Source organism: Larimichthys crocea, chromosome XIX (genome assembly GCF_000972845.2).
Source record: "Larimichthys crocea isolate SSNF chromosome XIX, L_crocea_2.0, whole genome shotgun sequence".
Classification (NCBI taxonomy): Eukaryota; Metazoa; Chordata; class Actinopteri; family Sciaenidae; genus Larimichthys; species Larimichthys crocea.
In genome coordinates, this window is record NC_040029.1 from 350394 (window position 1) to 375633 (window position 25240).

Here is a 25240-nt window from a genome sequence, read left to right on the forward strand (position 1 = left end):
TAAGTAATCAACTGGAGAGGTTTCATGGTAAAAATCTATTAGTTTCTCCCCTTATGTCATTCCTTTTAGCTCTGTTTTGGTCTCCACACACTCTTATGTCATTCCTTTTAGCTCTGTTTTGGTCTCCACACACTCCTGAATGGATTATCTGAGCACTGCTGACTTAAGTCTACTGTTTTGTGCTGGCAACCGAAACAATGAGCTGAAAGGCACTAAAACACTGAGCTAAGAAGGTGAGATTTGGGTGATATGAGCTATCCCTTCCACATTACATATAACTGACGACTAATGACTCAGTATTTAAGTCATTGTTCATATAAAAATATTGGTTTTAGCAGCTTTAAGTAAAATTTGTTAAACACACAAGAGAAAGATTTTAGTGATTTCCCCCAAGATGTTCCCAATATGGTGGTACCACGTTGGATAAAGTCATTAGTTCCACTAAGCCTAAGTACTTTAGATATTTCCAGAGGCCCAAAATCGTTTGTGTTTCCTTCAGGCTCAGCTTTGGGTACGTCTCCTTGAAGTAAAGTTCACTATAAAGTGTGGCCCTATCGGAGAGAGTGAGTCCCGTCCCGTCTCGGCACCACATGGCAAGTGTTGTGTCGCTGCAATAATAGGCCGCGCCTCATTGAGCAGGCGTATTGGATCTTCCTCAGAAGTGAGGTAAGTGGTGTGCTAAATTGAACGCAATTCATAGTTTTTTTGGGGCGGAGGGGGCCGCTCTGATATCACATTAGGTGAGAAAGAATTACATGGGCAGAGACAATATTGCAGCCGTTCAAGCGTTCAGCAGGACGCTCGTGAAATCACATTTCAAATCACTTCGGCGGTCTCAGGTGAATTGATGTAAATGAGGACAAATGAGAAAATTAAAATGACATCCGTCGATTTTTGGGCCACAGAGCCTTAAGCCATCGCTAATTGAAAATTTCAATCACACTAAAGAATAAGAAAGAAAATCACGCCAATGGTAGCGGAAATTGCAGAGCGCTGTAAGTGTGCCAGTGATGAACTTATCGGAATCAGTGGAGCTCTATCTGTCAAACTGACAACTGTGTTCGGATAACCGAAGGTGCTGCTTTGAATTACTGACTGAAAACAAGCTCCACGTCACAGTAATCATGAGGCTGTTAGACTGTTATGCATTCCCGTTAACAATTTATCCCCTTCACAATGTTGCACTAATTTCTATTTTCTTTTGCAATCACCAGAGCTCCTGTGTACACTAACCTCGCTCAGATATCACAGTTTGTACGTTTAGCCTCCAGCACCTGCAGACTTGAATACCTCGAAGGCTGGAGAATGAAAATAATGAGTGGTGCTCAGCAGCGACAACAAAATGTGCGCAAGCAGAAGAAGCTCAATCCCTCATGCATGCTAATTTGTTAAACTGAAGACCAGCGAGGTAGTGACTTTCTTTCTTTCTTAATTTTTGAGCTACAGAGCCACAACCCATGACCTCAAAATATCGTAATGTGATCGGCTCAACATTTGGTAGATCCATGGACCAAAACAATCATCTTCACCTCAACCTAATCCAGTAGTTTTGGTGCCTGAACCTTCATAACGTACTTAACGTAACGTGAAACTGGCGCAAATGGTGCACCAATGACTGAGCTCCATTCTCTAAGTGCTCTAGGGTACCACTTACGACATAAAACCAAGACCTCAACAAGACAAGCACTGACTGCAGAGATACAACAATGGAGTTTTCCCCACATAATTTATGAAGGTACAGTGTGTTTTTGAACGTTAGATCTGGGTTCGGCTCTTGCTACATCAATTCTGTAGCCATCAAAGTCTTTGTGAAACAAAAAATCTCATGTTTTTTGTAGGAAAACATCGACTTTTTCAAGATCAGCTTTCTCGCTGCAGTTTTTAGGGTTATCCAGGGTTTCTGGAGGCCTTGGAAACTTCATATTAATAAAATAAAGTTTAAGTTTGACTCAAAATAAAACACTTCTTCTTGGATATACATGGAGTGTCCCTTTTCAAGCATTGTCTGGTTGCAAATCTCCAAAACGTGACTCACCGTTGACGACCACGGCAATGTCCACAAAATCGATCTCCCCTCGGGCCTCGACGCTGGCCTCGCAGCGGTACACGCCCTCGTCGGCCTTGGTCACCTGATGGATCTGGAGGTTGTTGTTCGGCAGCACCTGGTACCTGCCTTCACGGCACGGCGGCGAAGAGGAGGACGGATGGAGAGCGGGGAAGAGGAAACGACAAAGGAACAACAGCGTGTGATAGAGAGAGAAGCGAGATAAGAAAGTTAGGAAAACAGACGAGGAAAATTGCCTCCATCTCCAGTCTCCTCAGTAGCCAGACTGTCAATCTTCAGTTCAGCACATTTACCTGATAAAGCCCACGTAGATAAACACTCCCGCAATTACAGTTCCAAACTGTCTCTCTTGTTGTGGCCACTGCGAGATTTGCCAGGAGTGATGAGGCCTCTATCTCATTTCTCTCTCAAGCAAAGATATTTATAACCATGCATCGTAATTAGAGTGAAATGATTAAAAAAAAAAAAAAAAAACTTCTTCTTCTCCATGTTTCATCATCACCGTGGCGATGAAGATTTGAATTTCAATTAAAAAACGTGACAGATTCAAGGGGTCACTCTTTCTAATCAGCGCTCAGGCGAGCATTTTGTCTTGAAGGAGGACGGGGAAGTGGTGTAGGGAGTTGTAAATCAGGGAGGAGGAAATAATGAATCCTAGTCTACTGGTTATATTATTGCTTCTATCAGAAAATAATGTTACTGAGACTGAATCTGTCCTCTGAGTGCTCCCACACCTCCATCTGTCTTATTTTTAAGCAAATTAAGTAGACCACCCTCCTGATTTAACGCAACTGAAATCACACGAAGGAGCTTTAAGAATGATGAACATCAGCTTTCAATCAAAATACGACATGCGTGTGAATTATCGTCGCCATCGGTTCATATACAACCATTTGATGGATTTCTTTCAAAGGGTTGCACTTCATCTCCTGAGACGCGGCGTCCTGGAATGTCACCATCCAAACTCCACCATAATCCATTCTCCGAGTCGCTTGTTAACATGGTTTCTGTCCAAGTCCTTACGCCTCCTCCGGCGCTGATGGGGTTTCTATTCATAGAATTTGATATCCTTGTCTTATTGTGACTCCACACAAAAGGAAGGAAATAGCATTTTTCCTCGAGAACAGTACGTTTGGCACATCAGCGCCTCTTTTCAATGAGACAGAGAGAGAGAGAATTGGGCACATCGGGACTCATGAGCGTTTTCCTCCTTCAATAATCAAGTGTGTGTTTGGCAGGTTTACATTGAGAATGTAATCCCTTCTGAGATTCCTGCTTACTCGCAACTTTTATTACCGTCGTAATCTACTTCTGGAAGATCAGTTACACAGTTTGATAATGCTGAGCGGTGTTGTGTGAACTGACTTCATCCAATATTTGATGCCCGTCTAATTATGTTATAAAAGAAACTCTGCTGAGAATTTGTTTTTCAGTCTTAATCCATTGATCTCATTTCATTTTTATGACTCAAAAAACAACCTTGGGTGCTGTTTATTAAGATTTAAACACCCCAAACTCTTCTACCAGTGAAGAAAAACCACAAAAACAGAAATATCTAATGTGAAGTAAGCTAAATTATTAAATTCTGATTGATGCTATCGCTCATATACACTCACAACTTTCAAAAAATCCACTATATGAGCAATGCAAAACAAAAGAAACTATCACATATTCATCATTTTCATACCCAAGGATCAAAATTAAAGACTTACTCTTAGGATAGAGGTTTTACTCCCCACAAAAATCCATCTACACACACATTTTTTGAACCATTTTCCCAACCAGACCTTTTGTTTTAAAGGTACCTATGTGGAGTTTTTCTTGTAAACAAACACAACCGTAATCAACAGCGATGAGTTATGTCATCCCGTGTACGTGCACGTGTAGGTGCGTCCTCGTACACAGGCAGTCTTAAAAACATTGCTGCAAAAACTCCACAGAGTGTCTTTTAATTTATTTTAAAAGTTGCCCTACTTAGCTGCTAATTGTTTTACAAAAGCCATTCTTCAAAATAAAGCGACTAATTATAACAGATTCTCAACACACTGATGAATGGACGCCTAAAATCTATTCTTACCTGAGAATTAAACACCTCGCAACCATCCATTTTCTAAACCTCTGCGTCTCGCCTCAACAAATACAAATAAAAGTGGTTCCACTGTGAAAGGTCACGATAACTTACTGTGGTGCTCCTCTGTGATCTCTCTGTCTTGGTAGTACCAAACCACCACGGGCACCGGCGAACTAATGACGTCGCACACCACCTCCGCCGTCTCGCCGTGGCGGAACTCCTGCGGTGACTGAACATCCCGAAACGTCAGCCGCTCTGAGAGATCAAACAAGATGGAGATGGAACAGCTTTATTATTTTTGATTTTTTTTTTATTGCGAGTATTCAAAGCCGACAATTTATTACAGGTCTGAACATCAAAAGGAAAATAAGAAAGAAAAAAAAGCTGACTGTTATCACTATGACTGTTTTCAGACAGAATCTCAGGTGAAAAAGTTGTTTGAAAGTAAATTTCCTTCCAATTTTCCCGTCTGGGTGGCATCTTGTAATTTGAGCGGTGCCGTTTTTACGCTACTTTTGTTGATAATTCTGATCCTGGTCTTTGATTTGGAAAGTTTAGGATCATTTCATGGCAATCCATCCATACATTCATGCTCCCAAGAGGATGAAACTTAAATATTTTGGTGATCCCCCTGACTATTCCCCTAGTGCTGCCGTAAGGTTAAGGCTTTTAGTAAAATATCTTGTCAACAATTGGATGGATTACTCTGAAATTTGATACATTTGACATATGCGGTCCCCTGAGGATGAACCCTTATGTATCTTTGGCGATCCCCAGAATTTTCCTCTAGTACAGCAAACAATTTAATAATAATAATAATTTATATGTTAACATATCTCAACACAATGAACTGCCACATTTATTTTTACATACATTCATGGTCCCCAGATGATAAAGAAGACTTTGGTAATGCCCTCACTTTTCTTTGTGGCGCTGCCATGAGGTTAAATTATCATCTTTTAGTGAAATATATCAGCATCCACTGCATAGACTTCCATGACATGTAGTACAGACAGATATGGTCCCCAGAGGATGAACCCTTATAATTCCCTGAATTCTTTTCCAACACCACTCGCAGGTCAAAGGTTTAACTTATCCAGTGAAATATCTCAACATCTATAAAATAAATTGAAATTGAAAGAAACATTTCTTTTCACATACACTCATGGTCCCCAGAGGATGATGACTAAAGACTTTGTGACTACCATGAGGTTCATATTTGTAGTTTAAAATATCTGCACAGTGAAATATAACCAAACGATGGACAGATGTGGCCAAAAACAACATTATGAAGCACAGCTGTCACGTGACGTGATGCCTCACAGTAAAATAAAGTATGAGGAAACAGACACATGAGAAACAATGAGTATTTTGGGAATGCAGGGAGAACATTCGCTAATGCGATCAAATAAAAAAACGAAAGCTGAATCCTGCTTTGTGTTTTCGGGGACACAGATAAGGCGATTGCCGGGGAGACATCACAAGAGACAGACGGGTGGCCGTTTAACTTTCTGCCAATCACAACCATGAAGAAAAAAATCAATGCCGCAGCCTCTCTGCTCGCAGAATTAGACAAGAACACAGGCCGCCTTTGATTCACTCTATCTCGGTTACAGGAACGCTTAAATAATAGATTCACTGTGCCACTTCGAGGCAGTGTTCTCCCCTCCTGACAAACATTTGGTGTTTTGACAAATTGCTTTTATGGGGACGCTGTTCTTTGACCAAACAGCACGTGATCCTTCCCTCGAACCTTTTCGAGCTTTTCGTTCGGATAGCCGACTTTGATGTGCGCCAATGTCTAGCAACCACCTGCTATCATCTGTGTGCTGTATTGCCGAGGTGTGAATAAATCAACGACAGCTCCCCTATCAGTCCCTTCCGTTAGCGAGGCTTCAGCATTAGCATTTTGCTGTGTGATTTATGCCAGGCTGCTCCCTAAAATGAGCTTTCTCTCCCCGACTGCACCCTCCGCCTGCGAACGTGCCCGGCATCTCAGTGTCTTCATTAACATCAAGGATGCCTTTGCATGTATTTGTCACTCGCTCTGTTGGTTTCTTATCAATTTCCTCCTTGTGTTCTTCTTTTTTATTTGCAAAATCTGTTGCTTCCCCATCTCTCTCTCTCTCTTAGGTTTGAACACTTCTGGTGTCACTTGTTTCTTCTGTTTGTACCCATTTCCTTTCTCCTTTGTTGTCACGCTGCTCTACAAGAGAATCAGTAAGGGAAACATCCTCTCTAGAGTAACACTCCACTGCACACTTGACACTGGCAAATTGAGAATATACTCAGTACTCCGAGTTTCTCTTCCGTCGTTCGCCTACATATCACTGCGACGATAACTGTCTGATATGTTGACTAGCCCATTTTCCCTGGACCCCTCTCAACTGGGATGTAGATTTGTTCCCGTCTTTACCAACCAATTCTGCTGCTTTTGGAAAATGAGCTTATGCAGCATTATTGCTTTGTTCATTAATAAACTGAGAGAGCTGGCTCCGACATTATGCTGGCTTACTTTATTATGAATGTCCCATCGAAAGGCACCAAACTGCTGCGGTTAATTCAAAGCAATTTTTTATTTTTTTTGCAGAATTTTTTGCTGTCTCAAGTTTTCATTCAGGCAAAACTATTTAGATCTCCTGATGTGGGACAGCAAAACGTTTTATCTGAGAGCTGACAGCCATGCTAGCAGCTCTGCAAGGCTGTATTTAGTCACAGGGATGATTTGAGCTAAACGCCGACGTCAGCATGATACACCCTCACAGTGAGGATGCTAACATGCCGGTGCAAATGATGACGATGTTAACATTTGCTCGTTGTCACTCAACTCAATGTATAGTCGAGGCTGATGTGTGATGCAGAGTTATCATGAGTCAGCTTGAAGGTCTGGATTATGTTTCATCGAATGGTTGTGCAGATATTTTGCTCAAAACCACAAATGTGTAGTCACAAAGTCTTTAGTCATCATCTTCTGGGGACCATGAGTGTATGTAAAAAAATTATTTTTATAGATAAGTTAAACCTTTGGCCAGCTAGTGGTGCTGGAATACAATTCAGGGCATTATAAGGGTTTATCCTCTGGGGACCACATATGTTTGTATTACATATCATGGAAATCTATGCAGTACTTGCTGAGATATTTCGAAAAACCTTTTGGCAGCACTAGAAGAACAGTCCAGGGATTACCAAAGTGTTTAGGTTTCATCCTCTGGGGACCATGAGTGTATGTAAAAAATGTATTTTTATAGATGTTGAGATATTTCACTGGATAAGTTAAACCTTTGACCAGCTAGTGGTGCTGGAATACAATTCAGGGCATTATAAGGGTTCATCCTCTGGGGACCACATATGTTTGTATTACATATCATGGAAATCTATGCAGTAGTTGCTGAGATATTTCGAAAAACCTTTTGGCAGCACTAGAAGAACAGTCGAGGGATTACCAAAGTATTTAGGTTTCATCCTCTGGGGACCATCAATAAAAAAAAGTTTGACCTCCTTGTGGCACTAAAGGAAACTCTGGTGATCACCACAGATATATAAGGGTTCATCCTCCAGGGACCAAATATGTCCAGATATCCAGAGTAAATTTCAGCCTTTAGTCTTTAGGCTTCATCATCTGGGGACCATGTACAAATAACTGTGGAAATTCACTGTGTTGATGTTTTATATATATAATTGCATAAGTTAAACATTGTCCTGCTTGTGGCATGAGAGGCAACATTCAGGGGATCACCAGAGAAACATAAGGGTTCATCCTCAGGGGAACACATAAGCCTGTATCAAAGAGTCAGAGTCATTCATCCGGTAAAAGCCTAAAAGCTTATGGCAGCACTAGAGGAATAGTCAGGGGGACCGCCAAAGTATTAATGTTTCATCCTCTTGGGACCATGACTGTACGTAAAAATAAATTCACCGACTCATCATGTAGATGTTGTTTGACCTGCTTGTGGCACTAAGGGAAACTTCACTGCAGCACTAAAGGAATTGTCAGGGGAACACCAAAGTCACTCGGATGCATCCTCTGGGGGCCATGAATGTTTGGACAACATTTAATGGGAATCCAACTAACACTGTTGAGATATTTTAGTCAGGACCAACCAACCGAAAGCTAATGCCATCCCTGGAGGCGTACCACTAGCGTGGATAAAAAGGCACCAGGGAAGCTGGCAGTCAGCTTTTTCATGTTCGCCTGAAGTCCGGGCGCCTGTTTCGGATTCATAACTGATCTGCCACTCTATGTAGCTTTATTATAACAGGCCATCATGGAGATGTCAGCAGCTACTGAGAGAATGTCAACACATTCCCTCCCCACAGGTCATGAATTTCATGTACAACATGTTGTAGGCATGCACCGCCCAAAGAGTCCTCGCCTCGCTCTGGCTGTGCGCTGGCAGAAATGGCTGGCGGGAGCTTTAGGCAGGTTTTCATCCGCATGCTGCTCGGTGCAATCTACACCGAGAAGCCGAGCGAGTGACGCCCGGTTGCCATGGAAACAATGGTTTTTAGGGAGCTGGTTATGTGGCGAATGAGGCGAGGGCTGAGTGGCGGCAGGTGTGATTGAGGCTGTGATGTCTCCCCTAATGGTTCGCTGGGCGATGATGAAAAAAAAAAAGGCAACCGCACAGCAGGTGATGGTTTCCAGATAATTGAGTGTGTGTGTGTGTGTGTGTGTTTGTGTCAAATCCCTGTACCTCGACATTTTCTCCAATTAAACTTGAGGGAGAATCCTGATCAAAGTCCTGGAGAATTTCAGTATTTAGGTTATCCACATCCCAGAATTCACATGGTTTTTGTCTGCATACATATAATGTTGATACTCTGTAAACAAAAGGTGTTCTACTTATTAGGAAATGTTTTGCACCTAAACAGCAAGGGTTGCAGAAATATACTAATCCTAGTTGTAGGTGAAAGCAAACATTACTGTGATCTCACTGGTAAATTGCATGAAATTACACGATAAAGTCTGTAGAGTTTTAGTTTTTAAGAGCTTCTGGCAAGATTTTGCGAAGGAATACGTCCATCACAGTCATCTTTTCACCTGCAAATCACAAGAACTACAAGTTCTAGGCTCAGTAAGCTATATTTTTATGTGCTAGGGCGTTGCATTTCATCTCATTTAAGTGCAAAAGAATCATGGATTTAAACACAAGAACCGTCACATCCACATTGTTGGAGTCAACCGCCGTGAAAGCAATAGCCAAGATCGACTGAATAACTCGACATACGTGATCTTGATCTGTCGAAATGGGAGCGATTGCTGACCGCCAGTAACCCAAATATCAGTGGTTTCACTGTCAATGAGACAGCACTGAGACAAATATAAAAGTCTACATCTAAAATACTTACAATGATTTAGATCTTTAGACTTCTTTAAGTTGAGTGTGGAGGTTTAAATGCTGCTGAGTAATATTCTGGTTGAGCAATCCTTTAACCGTCCTGAAATTCGTCGACTTGGATATATTGGACACCTTATATCTTTAGTAGTTGCTAAAAGTCCAACATTCCTAGAAGAAATAGATCTTAGAGTCTATTATATGGCTACAATCCACCAGCAAATCACAGGAATGAGCTGGTACAGTTTAAGGGTTTAAGTTCTTGCTCAAGGACACTCTGACAGAACACATGGTGGTTAATTCAGCGCTCGCCGTGAGGATGCAACCTGCGACGAGACAGTCCCTGCAACCGCTGAGCCAATCCCACCTTGTAACATTACATTTTGCCCAAGCAATAGTGATAGGTCAGCAAGGCTGGCTCGCCTCAGTGCCACTTCCCTCATTATGCCTGGCAGGATCCCAGTCCCATGGCACTACTAGCTGTCATTATACTTTAATCACAAAAATGAGTGTAACATACACACTCAGACAAACTCACACAAAGTCAAAGGTACACATGGATATTAAATGCACATGCACACAGATAGAAGTATTTCCAACAGCTTGTGGCTGCGGTGAGGCTGGGAATATGAATAGGCTGGCTATCCCTGAGGTCAAACACTAATGTGAGAGGTTTATTCCCTTCATGTCTTCATGTCTAAATCTCCTCAGGAGCCGAACACAGACCATCTGCAGGTAAATGTTTAAATGTTGATGTGAGCGCACGTTATCTGTCAAGCTTACGGTAGATCTCCAGAACGACCGAGGCCTCCTCGGTGTGACCGCTGGCGTCGGTGGCCTGGCAGCGGTAGATACCCGCGTCCTCGATGATTGCGTTGTAAATGATGAGTCTGGATCGTGATGTCTCCGTGTGGAGGGCCATTCGCTTGGAGGCCACGATGCGCTCACCCTGGGGGTTGTACCACTCCAGCCTCACCGGCTCGCCAATAGCTAGGGACAAGGTCAAAGAAAGAGAGTTAAAATAAACGGATTAAGACAAGCAGATCTTTCTTTTTACCAGGCAAGGCAGGTATTAAGTTCTCCTTTTCATGCGTACATTCATTGCTCAGGGAAGATCCACGATTACTCCCACACACAGCTGGGATCTATTCAGAAAAGCTGTTGACATTTAAACGCCTGAGGACATTTATTACTTCCTCTGCAACAAGTTGCCTCCTGTTGACTTCCAGCAGCTTTATGTATCTTCCAAACTGCTCCGATAAGTTTGAGTCGCAGTCCCGGGATTATTTGTGAAAATACTGGGTTGCCCGTGAATGACATCAATTTTGAATGAAGTCAGTCGACCGTAGAGATCCCCAGCTTGTAGTACACAAAGTCTGGAACGATGATGCAGTTTGACAACAGCTGCTTGGTTTTCCTGCTTTGTGCATGCAGCTAATGTGTCTAATGTGCTGTTTCACATATTTTACTCAGAACTTTCTAGAAAGAAAAAGTTCTTCTGCAGGAGTTTTAAAGGCTTAAAGCGAGGGTGTCAACGTTTATTGAAAACCTTTTGAAATGAACTTATTGCACATATTAAACCTGGAACTAACAAGGCCCATAGATTAAAATAACATAAAATATGAAATAAATGAAACAAAAATAATAAATAATAAATAAAAATAAAAGAAATAAAATCAGTTTCTTTCATTTCTTATGACTCTATCTGCAGTTTTTCTGAGGCTGCCCATTCGACAAACATTACCTGGCCAAGCTCTAGTTGACGATGCTCTTGGCTTCACGATCACTATGGGTCAACATCAGGTTGTAGAGGATGTTTGGACCCCTGTGTACATGACTGCAAGTCTAGTTTCTATGTAAATCTTTGTCATTTGCATCCTTATCCAACTACAAAAACTTGGGGAAGACCATGGACAACAGGTTACCCCAATCAAGACTCAATCACCGGAGTATGAGGTACATTTTGTGCACTGCCATTTAGTTAAAGTTTCCCATTCCCTGGATGTATTTCACTAAGGTTTTTACATGTCAGTAACTCTAGCAGTGCTGCTCGCTTTGGTCTGTTGAACAGCTGAGGACCATCCAACGTTGTTGGAACTTGTTGAGCGAACAGACGGCGTGGAATTATATGATTATGCCATAATCTTGGATTTACATAGCTAATAAGTCTGTAAAGGAACAGGGACATATGTAGGCCGTAAATTCCACTCTCGTTTCCAAGATCGTGCACGTATACTAACACACAAACAGAAACAAAGGCAAAAAGCTGAACCGTGATTAAAATGGCGCCCGTATGTAGCCCGTGAAACATCTAACTACTGTAAGAGGATGATAGGGCCATCTGCAAGTAGCAGGTGCCCTTTGCTTGTAAATTCTGCAAATAAAAGTGTCAAAGTACAGGGCCGTGGCTTGGACGATCAATCAACCAGAGCCTTGAACAAGCAGGAGCTGGACGGAGTCTTGTACAGTCCCTCGAAGACAGGTGACTGAATTTCAATAAGCCCAGAGAAGAAAACTAATACAAGTTTGTGTCAAGTCTCATGTTTAGGAAAATGAGTAGCCAGTAGCAAGAGATAACCCCGGAGAGAAAGGGCAAGAAGCAGGCAGTTTGAATGCTATCTTTTCCTTTCAGTAACTATCGGATAGATGCCCTTGAGCGAAGTTTTTAACCTCGAGCTGCAGCAGAGGGTCGAGATGAATCATCTCAAGAGCTCGCAGGTGTGAGCAGAAAGCTCGATGCGGTTGCAGGAGTTTTGCTGGACGTGTTTTTGTCCAGCATGTACAGTTATGCAAACAGCTTTTGACATCAATAATAGCCTCTCGGTTTGATAGCACTCCAGTACATAAAGGTAAATGATGATAAATTAGCCGATTCACAGTGCCTCTCGCTGCCTGCACAGAAAAGCATGCAGGCTCCAACTCACACCCCGGCATGCTAAATCTGATCATCATCACAGTGTTTCCAACAAACCATCAGCATCACATCCTTGGCATGTGTGCCTGCTGCTCATTAGTTTCGAGGCCAACGCATCAGATGAGGCAATCAAACCCGAACATTGCTAAAATCATATTACATCCCCATCGCTCTGCTCTTCTTCACACGTGGGTTCCCACCGGAGCCCCGCGGTTCATGTGGGCACTTGAGGGGATGATATAAGTGTCTAGCACCGCGTCTCTTTGTACCTGTTGGCGTTACAACGTTATCGCCTCCCACCGTTTTACAGTTCGTTGACAGCCAAATATGTTGAAGATGACGCAGCTAACATGATGACAGGCTATTTGCTTCACAGATCATCTGGTTAGACAGAGGGAGGCAGGGCTGAGCATGGAAAACAGGGCATAATGCACACTCCTGTGTGTCTTTACAACTGGTGGAAATTTATGTCAAACCGCTCTTAAAATCTGCATAAGCTCTGGCATCGTTACGGATTCCTCTGCAAGAGCGAAGGCTCAATGACTGACTCTTCTGTAGGTGGAGTGGAAACATGATGGTCACCTTTTGTGGTGCTTGCGAAACGTCTACTGATTGATTGTCACCCGGTTCTGGCTTGAATTTAAATTGCGCATGGAAATAAAACTAAACGACACCAGGGCAAGCAACAAACCTTTACATCTGCAAGGTCTTCCAGACAATGTTTACGATCCTCCTTAGCAGTGAGGGAGCAATATAAAGCATGTGAAGTGATCTAAGCCTCCTGCACAAGGCAGATTATTGACTAGACGTGCCCCCATGGCGCCAAAAATTAGCCAAGCGCAAGCCGAAACACTCCCACGTCCCCACAGTGGCTGGCACCGAAGCCATGGTAGTAATTGATTTCCGTCTCTGGGGAGGTAGATAGCAGGAGAGAAACAAGAGCTGAGAAGAGAGGAAATCACAACGGTCAGCATGTATACGCGCATACAGCTTTGACATGATGTCAGAATTATCGGTTATATATTTATCTCGCTCTCCCTTTTCATCTCGTCTGGCCAACGAGTAAACGTGGGCCCCACTGGGACGAGCGATGTGACCTACCCTGCTCTGAACTACCACATAGAAAGACAATAAGCTGTTGGATCTGCTTAAACAATTGAGACCGCTTTTGTAGCCGCTTCTGTTTCATTTTGCAGCCAACACTCCCTCTGGCTTTCTGCCATTCAAGCCATAAGGGAGGTTAAACACACACCTAAACACCAGTATTTCAACCTCCTTATGCGTTACGCCGCGAGCTGAGCTCAAGGAGGTCTAATTCACCATTTTTGAAACTGAATGCGTGCAAAGATGGAGAAAAATACTTTCTTGCTGGCACCTGGTGATTTCAAAGAACTACAGTTACAACTGTAGATTTCTATTGACTGCCTGATGTTTTATTTAGTAATATACAGACTTGGCATGAGTAGAGAAACCTAACAAATGCTTCGATACGCAGCCCCAGGCGTCAATGAACAGTCTGATTGGATTGGATCAAACCATTGAGAAACTGAAAGACCATCCAGGAAGCTCTCATGGGTTGTCAAAACTAATCAAGCCCAGAGGTTGATCATCATGTTGACGACTATTTCACCCAACTGTCAGCAAGTAAGTAGGACAAACATGCCCATTGAAATGAACGGGGTCAATACAAATGTTGATGACAGCCTTGCACCGTGCACAGTGTCTCAAGTAATGCTGCACAGTCGCACATCGTATTTCATTCCTATGGAGGGTGTTAGTGCCTCTTTGTAGTCATTAGATCCATTGGGCATCAGTGTGCATTGAAACCAGACTGTCAGTGTGTACCGATGTACATTTCTGGAACAGTCCGCCTGGCGACAGATCTTATTTTAAGGTGGTTCATCATTTACTGCTGAGCTTTTAAGCCTTCATCATCCTCTCTGATACTTTGGATCCCGTGTGTTTATTCACTTGGTGGATTTCAATTTACTTCTAACGTTTTATTGTTACAGTTCTAGACCTTGTTGTTATTCGGTCCTTGGTTTCTATGCGATGGTTCTTTTTTATCCTTGTATGACCAAATTTCATTGATGTATCATCTGTTTTTGCAAAATATATTCATTGTTGTCTATGTCTGGTCTTATTCTTCGCTCTGTGAAGCAGTTTAGGATTCATGTTTGCGTAAAAGGATGCTCTATACATAAATAAACTTTATGTTTTTTATATTTTGATTGTGTTGTCAATGATTATTATAATGGAATATACCATTTCTTTTCCAAACACGTCCGTTTCATTAACCGCTCACGAGAACCAAGCTTCGCCTTTTGTCATGATTTTTGGCGTGAGACAGCGGACTCATCAACAAAACATCAAATGATTGAATGTTTCTGTGAATAATAGAGTTGATCCAGCAGTAGAGCTCCAGAGACTTGTAGGGTCTATGCCAACACTGATGCTGCTTTGGAGGCTTATAGTTTCTATTTTTATTTATATACCTCTAACTAAGTATGTAGTTTTACTTTTTGCCTGTGGTTATATTATGTATCTGGTCATATTTATTAGTATTATATGATGAGGGTTTGACTTTTGCCACACTCCAGCAGTAGATTCGTTTGTATCTTTACACCCACTACACTAAGTGCATCCATATAATGCAGCTTAAACATGATGTTGTTGACAAGTACTCCGTTGCAGTAAATGATCATATCTCTCACTGTATACATCGTATCATAGAGATGTCCATGACCTTTGTCACGACTATGATGAAAACAAACAACCAAGGAACGAACTTACTCGAAGTGCAAAGTGACGCAAATGCAGTTTTTCTCTCCGTCTCACAGATCACTTAGAGTTGACTATTTTCTGAAGACGTCCCCTCCCGCCCTCCCTCCCACACAGCTCAACTCACCCGTTTTTTCTCTCGCTCGCCGTTTTCCTTTTCTCTACCTGACCCCTATACCTTCAGCGTCTTCTCTTGTCCCCTACCATGCCATGGCCTCAATTCGAGTCTTCCGCTGCAAAACATCTTTTTTAGAGCGCCTGGCTGTGAAAATAAAATTATTTATGGACGGCTGAGGTGTTGAATAAAAGCTAATTCTGCTGGAGGGATGTCTCTCACATTTTCTTTTAAAAGCAAGAATCTATGAATAGACGCCACATGATTCACAGTGAGGACAAAAGATAAAAAGGAGCTTCAAAACTGAATACTTTAGAACATTTAGAGGTTATTCTACGTGTTTTATAATTAATAATGTTTGCACGCTCCTCAGTCCTAATTAGAAATTTAGTCTAAAGCAGAATATAGAGGAAATGTTTTAATGCACTTCAGATCCTTTACTACTAAGAGTAGTATAAAAACAAAAACTCCATAAAAACTAAAAGCCATTTAAAACCTTTATATACCTTTGGGTAGTTTAATCCACTTGAGCAATATCACCCTCCAGGTTGCGCCGTTATACTATACTATAACAGCGCAACCTGGAGGGTGATATTGCTTTTAAACCACACACAAGCTCCATTTATTCTTTAACAGTTATTCCTAACAACATTTGTTTGGTTATTTAATCATTTTTGTGGCTCCATCAACACAAACAGATCCACAACTGGACTGGGAAAGCCAAACACATCAACTTTTTCCTGAGCAGCAGCTTGCTCGCTTTGATTTTTAAGTCTACATGTAACCCACATCCCAGTCAGCATTAATATTTTAAGACTTAACCAGGTCTGAGAGCAGTTCAGAGCCCTTGTTGCTTGCCTCACGGTGTAAGCTTTGTTTTTGCTCTTCTCTAATTTGTCCAGGTCGACTAATATCGGCCTCTTTCCTTCCCTCTTCTGACGATTTGAGTCAACTGTGGAAAATTGCTCATCCTTGTGGTGTTTCAACCTAAGACAGATAACAACCTGTGTGGCTGAGTGATACACGTACTTAAAAGTCAGTTATGTTGTGCTCTGTATCAGCACCAAATGAATGCCTCTTGTCAAATTACCTGGTTGGAACTAATTGTTGTATAAATCAATTGTTGTAGAAGTCCTGTGAGGACCAAATATCTCAAATAAAACAGCCTCAGCTTGACAATGACAAAGTCAAGATTCCTCTGAGATGGAGTCGAAGCATGAAGCTGCATCAAATGGAAATACTACAGTACTTGAGTAAATGTACTTGGTTACATTCCACCACTGATGATCATCCACCTAACCATTAAAATCACATTACCTGCATTAAAGCTCGATGTGATAACCGGGCACTCTCAGAGCTGCAGCCATTCCTCACGTTGGAAACAGCAGCTGACGCCACGACCTCATCTCAAGGTCCATTTAGTTGATGTTTTGAAGCTTTCGATCATGTACTCGCCCAGTCGACTGCACAAAAGATGCAGATGTTCACATTTCTGTTGTTAATGAGCACCTTTTTGTGTCGAGCTTCAAGAGTTCATTCGTTATTCGATCATCGCAAAGCCTCAGAACAGCAACCGAATGATGATTTATCTGTCAGCAATAACTATTTTTCAGTTCTCAGTGGGTTTTGGCTTGTAGCCTTGGATGACCCTGATAAAGCTGAAAAACATTGGAAAACACAGCAACACTCAAAGTTCAAGTTGGGAAAATAAACAGCTGTATACTCTGTTTCATGGTTAGGCAACATGAAACCCAACAACACAACTTTCATTGGCTTCTGAGTCAACTGTTGCCAAAATATGAATCACAATTATCCGAGAAATTGCTGAGAAACTCAAGACCTTTGAACCAAAAAGAAGTACAACGCTTCCTTTGCAGCTTCACAATTATGTGCAAGCATACCACTAATTAGACTGCAGTTCAAGACGTTTCAAAAGGTTGTACAAAAATCCAGCCGGAATTAAGTATAAAAAGAAAAAAAAAGTGACTATAGTACAATGAAAAATTTGTCAGAATTTCTTTTTTAAAAGGTCTAGAAAACACATTTCTCTTAATTAGCATCTCAGTGTGAGAAATGTGGTCAACAAGAACACACTGTTTTTGTGTTTCGTTGGAAAAGTTTCGTTCATTTCAAATTTAAAGATCCGCATTTTTTTGTTTTTATGCTCTGCTCACTGGTTTGAAGTGGGCGGGGCTTAGTGGGTACAGCGTGATGTCACCAATCAGAGTTGTTTGAATACTCCAGATTAGCTGAACATTTGACTGGCGTTTTTTTTCCAAACTTACAAACTGATTGTTGCTTTAATCTTTAATATTTAAGGTAACAGATGAAAAGGCTTTAAAGGTCCAGTGTGTACGATTTAGGAGTATTTATAGGCAGGAATGAAATATATTTATTAGTATGTTTTCATGAATGTACAATCACCTGAATATAAGAATGTTTTTGTTGTCTTAAAATGAGCCTTTCTTTGTTTTTCCTACATGATTGGAAGGAGACGGTGAGGCATGGAAGAGTATTCAGTTGGTTGTAATCTGCAACTCCACCGCTAGCTGTCACTAAATCCTAAATCCTACACACCGGACCTTTAAAGAGGCTTTACAGGGAAGAGAAAGTCTGTTTTTTTTTTGTGTTTTTTTTAGGTGAAAAGAAATGTGAGGAGGATGTGATCTTCCTCCGGGCTTCCATCTTGACCCACCAAACAGCTTGTTTGAACAACAACAACAACAAGTTCTGCCCTCTCCTTCGATCGTTTTACCTGGCTGCCAATTTCTTCTGGCCAACTTTTGAAAGAAGAAAGATTCCTATCGAACGAGGCGGATTGATTTCAGCCAGGTTCCTTTCTCTAAAGAACACCTCTGTGTACTTCCTCACAAACCATGAATCAACATACGACACAATGCCTTTTTTTTTTTAGTATTATTATTATTATCGGCGCCTCCTGTTACTTTCTTTTCTCTAATCCATATTTATGTAGGTCTGATTCATACAATGGAGCTTGGCAAGTTGAAGCCAAGAAGTAACTTCTTTATAAGTTCGCAGGCTTTTTGTTTGGTCCGCCTTGCTTTTCAGCCCACTCCACCTGGCAGGACCGCATGTGAATACGGTGGAAAAAAAAAAAATCAGGCATGGTGCGACTGCCCGTGGTGGGAAAGGGCAAAAGAAATCACTTCCTCCCACACACTTTGACGGTGGATAGCGGCTACTTATCTCCCACCTCCAACACTCTTTTGCCTCAAAGCCTTCCCCGCTCCCTCTACCTTTTTCACATAAAAGCTTTGCCAGTTTGAATCCATTCACCTCCTATTTTTCTGTTCTCCCGAGCACATGTTAGACCTCGACGCTCCTCCCAGTGTGTCTCCTGCTCCCCTGGCTGTTAGCTCCACGCTGAGTGGGTTGGCAGGAGAGAAGAGGCGAGCCAGCGGGAGGCGGGCCGGGGCCTGCCAGAGTGCGTTGCCACCCTACCGAGCCACTGGCACCGGTGTTATGGCTGAGTGTTCATATAGCGTTCAGAGAGGGACAATGGTGGAGGAGGCGGAGGCGTCACCGTCGGGTCAGGGAGTCAGTCACCATATGGACAAAATGGACTGAACAACAAACAGAAACCCTCCTGCTGCCTCCAAACACACACACACACACACACACACACACACACATCCACGCCGGCGTTTGTGGATTCCTACCTATGCAGATGAAAAACTTGGACTCTCCGACACTTAAATCCACTTTGTTCAAGGATATGGACACCTGCAGGGCGGCTGTAAGAGAGAACAGAGAGGGAAACGGTTTAGTTATTACAGTCTTAAAGCACAGAAAACACAAAGGACTTCCATCGTTTGCTGACTGCAGAGACACAATGATGCAAAATTGCTTTTCAAAAAGCATAGGCGTCTTCGGTGCCGGGGGTTTAACGTGACGTAGCAGGCGCGAGGCCCTAAAAAGAACGATCCGTACATGTTTAGCCAAACATTTAAAGTCCAAACCTTCCACTTAATACCTTCGATTAAGTTTGTTTGTGACGAGCTTTGACAACGGTACATAGGTTGAACAACAGTTTAAGAAGCTGATAACTCGGGGAGCTGATAACAAATCGAACGCCTACCCGTGCACGGGTGCAGAAAATGTCTCTGGGAGTCAAAATCTGCAGTCGAGCTACAATCAAAGGCCATTTCTCTGTGCACGCTGCACTTTAACGCCAAACAATGGGGCGGGGAAGTTTTTGCAAAGTAAGTTTGGACACGAATTCTTTAGCATGCCTTGATGTCTAACGTGACGAGTAATGATTGGCAGCTCAGCGGGGAGGAGGTCAGTTTAAGGCCAGAGTGTCTAAGCTTCAAACACACACACATGCTGTATTATGTAATGGATGTTTAATTCTCTCTGCAACGTTAGAAACTTAACAGCGGAGCTCCGGGCGCCTGTCAGCACATGAGGAAGTGGAAAGACAGAAAGAAAGATGGCTGCAGCATCCCCAGGAGCCGTCTGTCATGAAGCGAGGCTGCCCATAGATGGCAGTAGAGGGGCAGAGGAGAGGCTTCACATGATGACGACGAGGACGAGGAGCTGCTGCTTCATCACTTCATCAGCGTATCTGATCATTTTCTGGCCAGCAAGCAGGCGGCTCGGGGACTCAGACGAACACATGTGGATGCGGGATGCAGAGCCGGTAACGCTCACACGGGTCTTTAAACGCGACAGAACTCAGTGAAATGCAGATCGGTGCACAAACAGCAGCTGTGCACAGAACACCGAGACTCAGACAAACATCTCCGCCATGACAGACTTTAAGATCACAGTTCACAGAGGAGACAAACTGCCAAAGCGTGACGGTAAAATACTGTAAAATATGAAGTCATGGAGTGTGACTGTGTTTTCCTGTGTACAGTAAAACAACATTTAAAGGGTGTTCATACAGGATAAAGCAGTATTTTATATTAGACTGTTAATTATACAGTGAATCACCGTAATATTTAATATTTAGTCTCTAGTAGTAAAATCTGATCTTATACGTGAAATCAACAGTACAGCGATATTAGAGGAGGTTATACTGTATTTATTACGGTCAGACAGTTTTACGGCAAAACCTTCATTTACACCAATTTTTTTAAGTGAATTTAAATAGACTGAAATATTTTATATTACAGACTTATTTATACAGTAAAACACTGCATTTTACGGTCTTTTACCATCATGGGTTGGCAGTTTTTCCGTCATAAAAATCTATTAAAATATGGAATAAAATGCTAGAATTATGTGAAATCGACAGTGCTAATATTACGTTTTTTTACCGTAAAAACAAATTTTTTTATTCTTTCTTACAGATTATTGTTGAATCCTGAACAGAACCGCTTCAAGAACAAGATCCGCACTTCTCTCCGTAATATTTCTTGTTTGGAGCGTTTTTAAAACCACATTTTAACGCCAGATCTACTCAAACCATGCCTGAAATAATATGCAGTATGGAAGCGAGCTGCAGCTGATGTCCATGCACACACACGCGGCGTTTTAAACGAATGCAAACAGCGGCGTGGCGTTGATTAATCATGTCTTTTTAACCTGCTGCCCTTCCACACCACCTGCCTCTGACTTAAGGCAGATTCCAATCAGCGCTTCAAGCAGTTTAACGGTTTTCAATTATTAATTGATCCCCGTCTCTTCGTGCTGTATGTGATTGATCACGTAATAAGTTGCTCACAAAACGCAGCAACAAAAAGAAAAATGGGGCCCGGGGCTTATTCTTTTTTTTTTTTTTTTTCCTGTGCTGCCGTGAATCATATAATTAAGTTCAACTCAGAAAGTATTCAGTTGGCATTTTTAAGCTAAAACACACGGCAACAGTCCCTGCAGAGGATATACGTTGACATTTTAATGAGAATGCTGACTGGATTTGAGATATGACACGGGAGAATCTGTTTATTCAACACTGTCTCGCCTGGTGGGGACACAAAGAGACATGCTAATTATATCAATTTTCAGAAATGGAATGTGTTCACCTGCTTATTACAGAGCTCGGGTCAATATGTTATGAGCCTGGCAGCAATTATCAGCTCCAATTATTAGCACCTCTGAGAAGCGTCGGAGACGAGCAAACTAAGACAACAGACGAAACCATCGATTGCCATTTGTAATGTGTCTGAGCGGGTCGATGCCGCGCATGACTCGCCGGCGTGCCTAACAACGTAAGCGACTCGGATAGTTCCAGCATCAATTATGAAATCTCAACCGGAAGAAAAGTTAAGAGAGAAAAAGAAAAGAACCGAGGAGACGTTTGAGCCCTCAGTGTTCCAGTAAACAAATATCAAACCTCGTTTTTTGTTTGGTGCATATTTAACTTATCAGACTTTCATATTTTCTTCTATTACAGATGTAAAGTCATGAAGCGCAGCCACGTTCAATTCAATAAACTCTATTATGAACCGCAGCTAATATTAAGATCTGCAAACTTATAATATGACAGTCTGCAGACTTCATTACTTTTCTATACTATTGGCAAACTTTAGATACGTTCCTGTGAGATTACTGGGCCAGTTTACAGAATTTATTACTTTTCTACCTTTCTTTAGTTAACTTTAGCTAATATTAACAAACTTTAGCTAATATTAACAAACTTTAGCTAATATTAACAAACTTTAGCTAATATTAACAAACTTTAGAGGTGTAACTGACATTACTGAGAGTTTGCAGACTTTATCACTTTTCTACTCTTCTTTATCACGAGAATGCTAATATTAGCAAACTTTAGCCAATATTAACAAACTTTAGCTGCTAATGTTAGCAAACTTTAGCTAATATTGGCTAACTTTATCTGCTAATGTTAGCAAACTTTAGCTAATATTGGCTAACTTTATCTGCTAATGTTAGCAAACTTTAGCTAATATTGGCTAACTTTATCTACTAATGTTAGCAAACTTTAGCTAATATTGGCTAACTTTAGCTGCTAATGTTAACAAACTTTAGCTGCTAATGTTAGCAAACTTTAGCTGCTAATGTTAGCAAACTTTAGCTGCTAATGTTAGCAAACTTTAGCTAATATTGGCTAACTTTAGCTGCTAATATTAGCTAACTTTTAACAGTGTAACTGACACTTCTACTTTCTTTGAGAAGTTTAAGTTGGCTAGCACTAATTTTAGCAAACTTTAGCTGCTAATATTAGCTAACTTTAGCTAACTTTAGCTAATATTAGCTAACTTTTAGCAGTGTAACTGAGACTTCTACTTTCTTTGAGAAGTTTAAGTTGGTTAGCGCTGATGTTAGCAAACTTTAACGGTGCACCTGACATTGCTGAGCCAGTTTTGCCACTTTATTACTTTTCTCTTTAGCTAACAAGCTTAATTAACAAACTTTGGCAGTGGCCCACATCAGGTCCACAGATTTCTACTGTCATGAATGGGAATTGTAGTTTCTCACATTATTTTTTGTAGTTTCACCAACTTAGCACCGACTGTAAACACCCACCACAAACCGACTGTCCCTGTTTATTCTACACTTCGCTGCAGTTGTGGGGCACATACAGTTACACCAACATTGCAAGTCACTTTAGCTCTGACCTCCAAAATAAAGTGGTTAGTAAATCTGTTGCCTGTCTGATCGTCTTGTGTTTTTTTTGTTTATTTCTGCCTCTGTGTGACCTCTTTTGTAGCAATGTTCCCGAGTGTCAGCAATTAACTTGTGCAGGAGAGCTTCGGAGGCTGCTTTAACATCTTTTGTGACGTCGTGATCGTTGTTATCTGTGTCCGGCCTCTCCTCAGCTGCTCCACGAGGCAGAATTTGTAATTTTGAGGTGAAGAAAATTGACTTGACGTGAACAGAAATAGACAAAGGAATCACTGACACATGCACTATCCCTCGGTAGCTTTAAAGAACGCTGACTGTTTACTGTTTCTGAAGCCAATTCCTCCCTGGAAGTCGTTTTTTTTTCCAGCCTTTTGAAGTAAATGCATGAGACACACAGGTTTGGGTGAATATAAAACACATTACAGTAATTAGTATTTTATCTCCGGCCTTCTTCTTTCGCTCTCTCGCTCTTTTACGTCTTTTGTCTCTACAAGCGAAGAATTCCCTTCAAAATATCACACACAATTATTTTTTTAGCCCGTGGGCTTATCTCTGTTCTGTGTGTGTTTAATACATTTACATACATACACACAGCCGCCCACACACGAGTAAAGATAGACCCACACACACATATATGTACGAACACACAAAGGCATGCATTTTATGTGGACATGGCTTTAATGAGGCTTTTTATGGAGAACAGGATTACAGCATCATCTCTCTCTGTGTGTGCCAGCTGATTGGACGCTCTCTTCTCTCTCTCGATTTATCCGGATGCAATGTTTCGACCGCTTTTTTAAGATTTAGTTACGCTGACACGTGACGAGGCCTCGGTCAGCATCTCCTCTCGCCGCTGACCTCCAGTTTGAGGAGTGTAATTATTCGGCTTGTCAGACTAAAATGAAAGCATGAGGCAACTCGAGACGGTAGTTCAACTCTGCACAACCGTGCTTTAAAATCAATGTGATAGTAAGTAACAGTTGCTTATTTAGACGTCCGGCGAACAAGCAGCAACGTGATTTGGAAACCACCAACGCTCCCTTTATATGTTCAAGAACTCCAGAGGAACAAATATCTGACACTGAGTTAGCCTTAAACCAAAACAATGAGCTGAAAGATGCTAAAATGCAGCTGCAGTCAAATTTCTTTCTTTTTCTATGAGGAATTTTTTCTTTTTCTGACAACTGGATTGCACCATTTTGTTAAACAGTGTCATGTCTTTCATACAGTCAATGAAATGTTTCAGCTGTTCGGTGACAGTATGCGTACGCACAAAGCCAACTTAAACTTCTCAGAGAAAGTAGAAGAGACGCAAAAAAGAGTAAACTGTCTCAGTTACACAGCTAAGGTTTGCTGGCTTTAGAGTTGCGACTCGTTCCCATCATCTTGACCAAGCGGCAACCATCCGGTTCGACCCACGTCAGGTCTTTGCCGATATATAAGAAGAAGCAGTACATCCAACCGAAATATTTTCGGCTTCGTAAGCCTATGGGTGACGTCAGTCGTCCGTTCTTTATACTGTCGTTGGTCTTGACACGCAACAGTGACGCTGACTCCCGTCAACAACCAATAGGTAGCACTGGAGAGAGTATGGTTGGCAAACTATAGTCAGATATTTTATTACACCAGCACAACAGAAATCTCATGATACGAGATGTTGGATGTTACTATGTGGAGAGAATAGTGCCAATCATTTCCATATCTTCTGGGAATGCCCCTCTATCATAACTTATTGGCAAGAGTTAAAGAGGAACTTCCGTTTACATTGGTGTGTTTGTACTTGGGAAAAGGAAACCAGAGAATAGTGAATTCAGGGCGATAAATATTTGTTCAGGATAATGTTAGTGGCGGGTAAAAAAGCCATCACCGGGAAGTGGCTGAAAACGGAGGTACCTAAAATGGAGGATTGGGTTGAAGTGATGCATAATATTTTTATAATGGAAAAGTTGACTTCCTCAGTTAGACTAGAATCCGATAAATTTAACTGGGTTGATTTTGTAACACCATTTAGAACAGACTTTATCTGGTGAAAACAATGGATCTTATGGACCCCCTTGGTTCTGGCATTTTAAATGTTTAAGGTTGACAAGATTGTTTTCAGCATTTTCCTTCATCAGGAGTGAAAGGACTTTATATAAGGGGAATGAAAATGTGGTTTGTAGGGAAAAATGTACTGAATTTTGTGTTTAATTGTGAAGATTAGTATATTTGTGTCTATGATCCCTGGTGGGAAGTATCTGCATGATATATATACATGGAAAACAAATGTGTGAGATGCTGAATGCTAATGGAACAATGCTGAATGGATTCAATAAAAAGATTTACATGTGCAAGAACGTGAAGTCTTGCGTATTCTCGCTGTTTGTACAAAGTGGTCAGCTGCTTTTCTTGTGAATTTCCACCAAAT

The 25240-nt window shown here is 41.6% G+C and overlaps 1 protein-coding gene across 4 annotated transcripts in view; it reads right to left on the reverse strand.

The window, feature by feature from the left end:
* ncam2 (neural cell adhesion molecule 2) overlaps nucleotides 1-25240 on the reverse strand; it is a 277334-nt gene that overhangs the window by 72993 nt on the left and 179101 nt on the right. For all 4 annotated transcript variants that reach the window (XM_027291621.1, XM_027291620.1, XM_027291622.1 and 1 more), the window contains exons 2-5: nucleotides 18963-19037; nucleotides 10256-10462; nucleotides 4248-4391; nucleotides 2036-2173 (exon numbers count right to left, since the gene is read on the reverse strand). In XM_027291621.1, the coding sequence (XP_027147422.1) occupies nucleotides 2036-2173; nucleotides 4248-4391; nucleotides 10256-10462; nucleotides 18963-19037 (564 nt within the window). The remainder of the gene's footprint in view (nucleotides 1-2035; nucleotides 2174-4247; nucleotides 4392-10255; nucleotides 10463-18962; nucleotides 19038-25240) is intronic.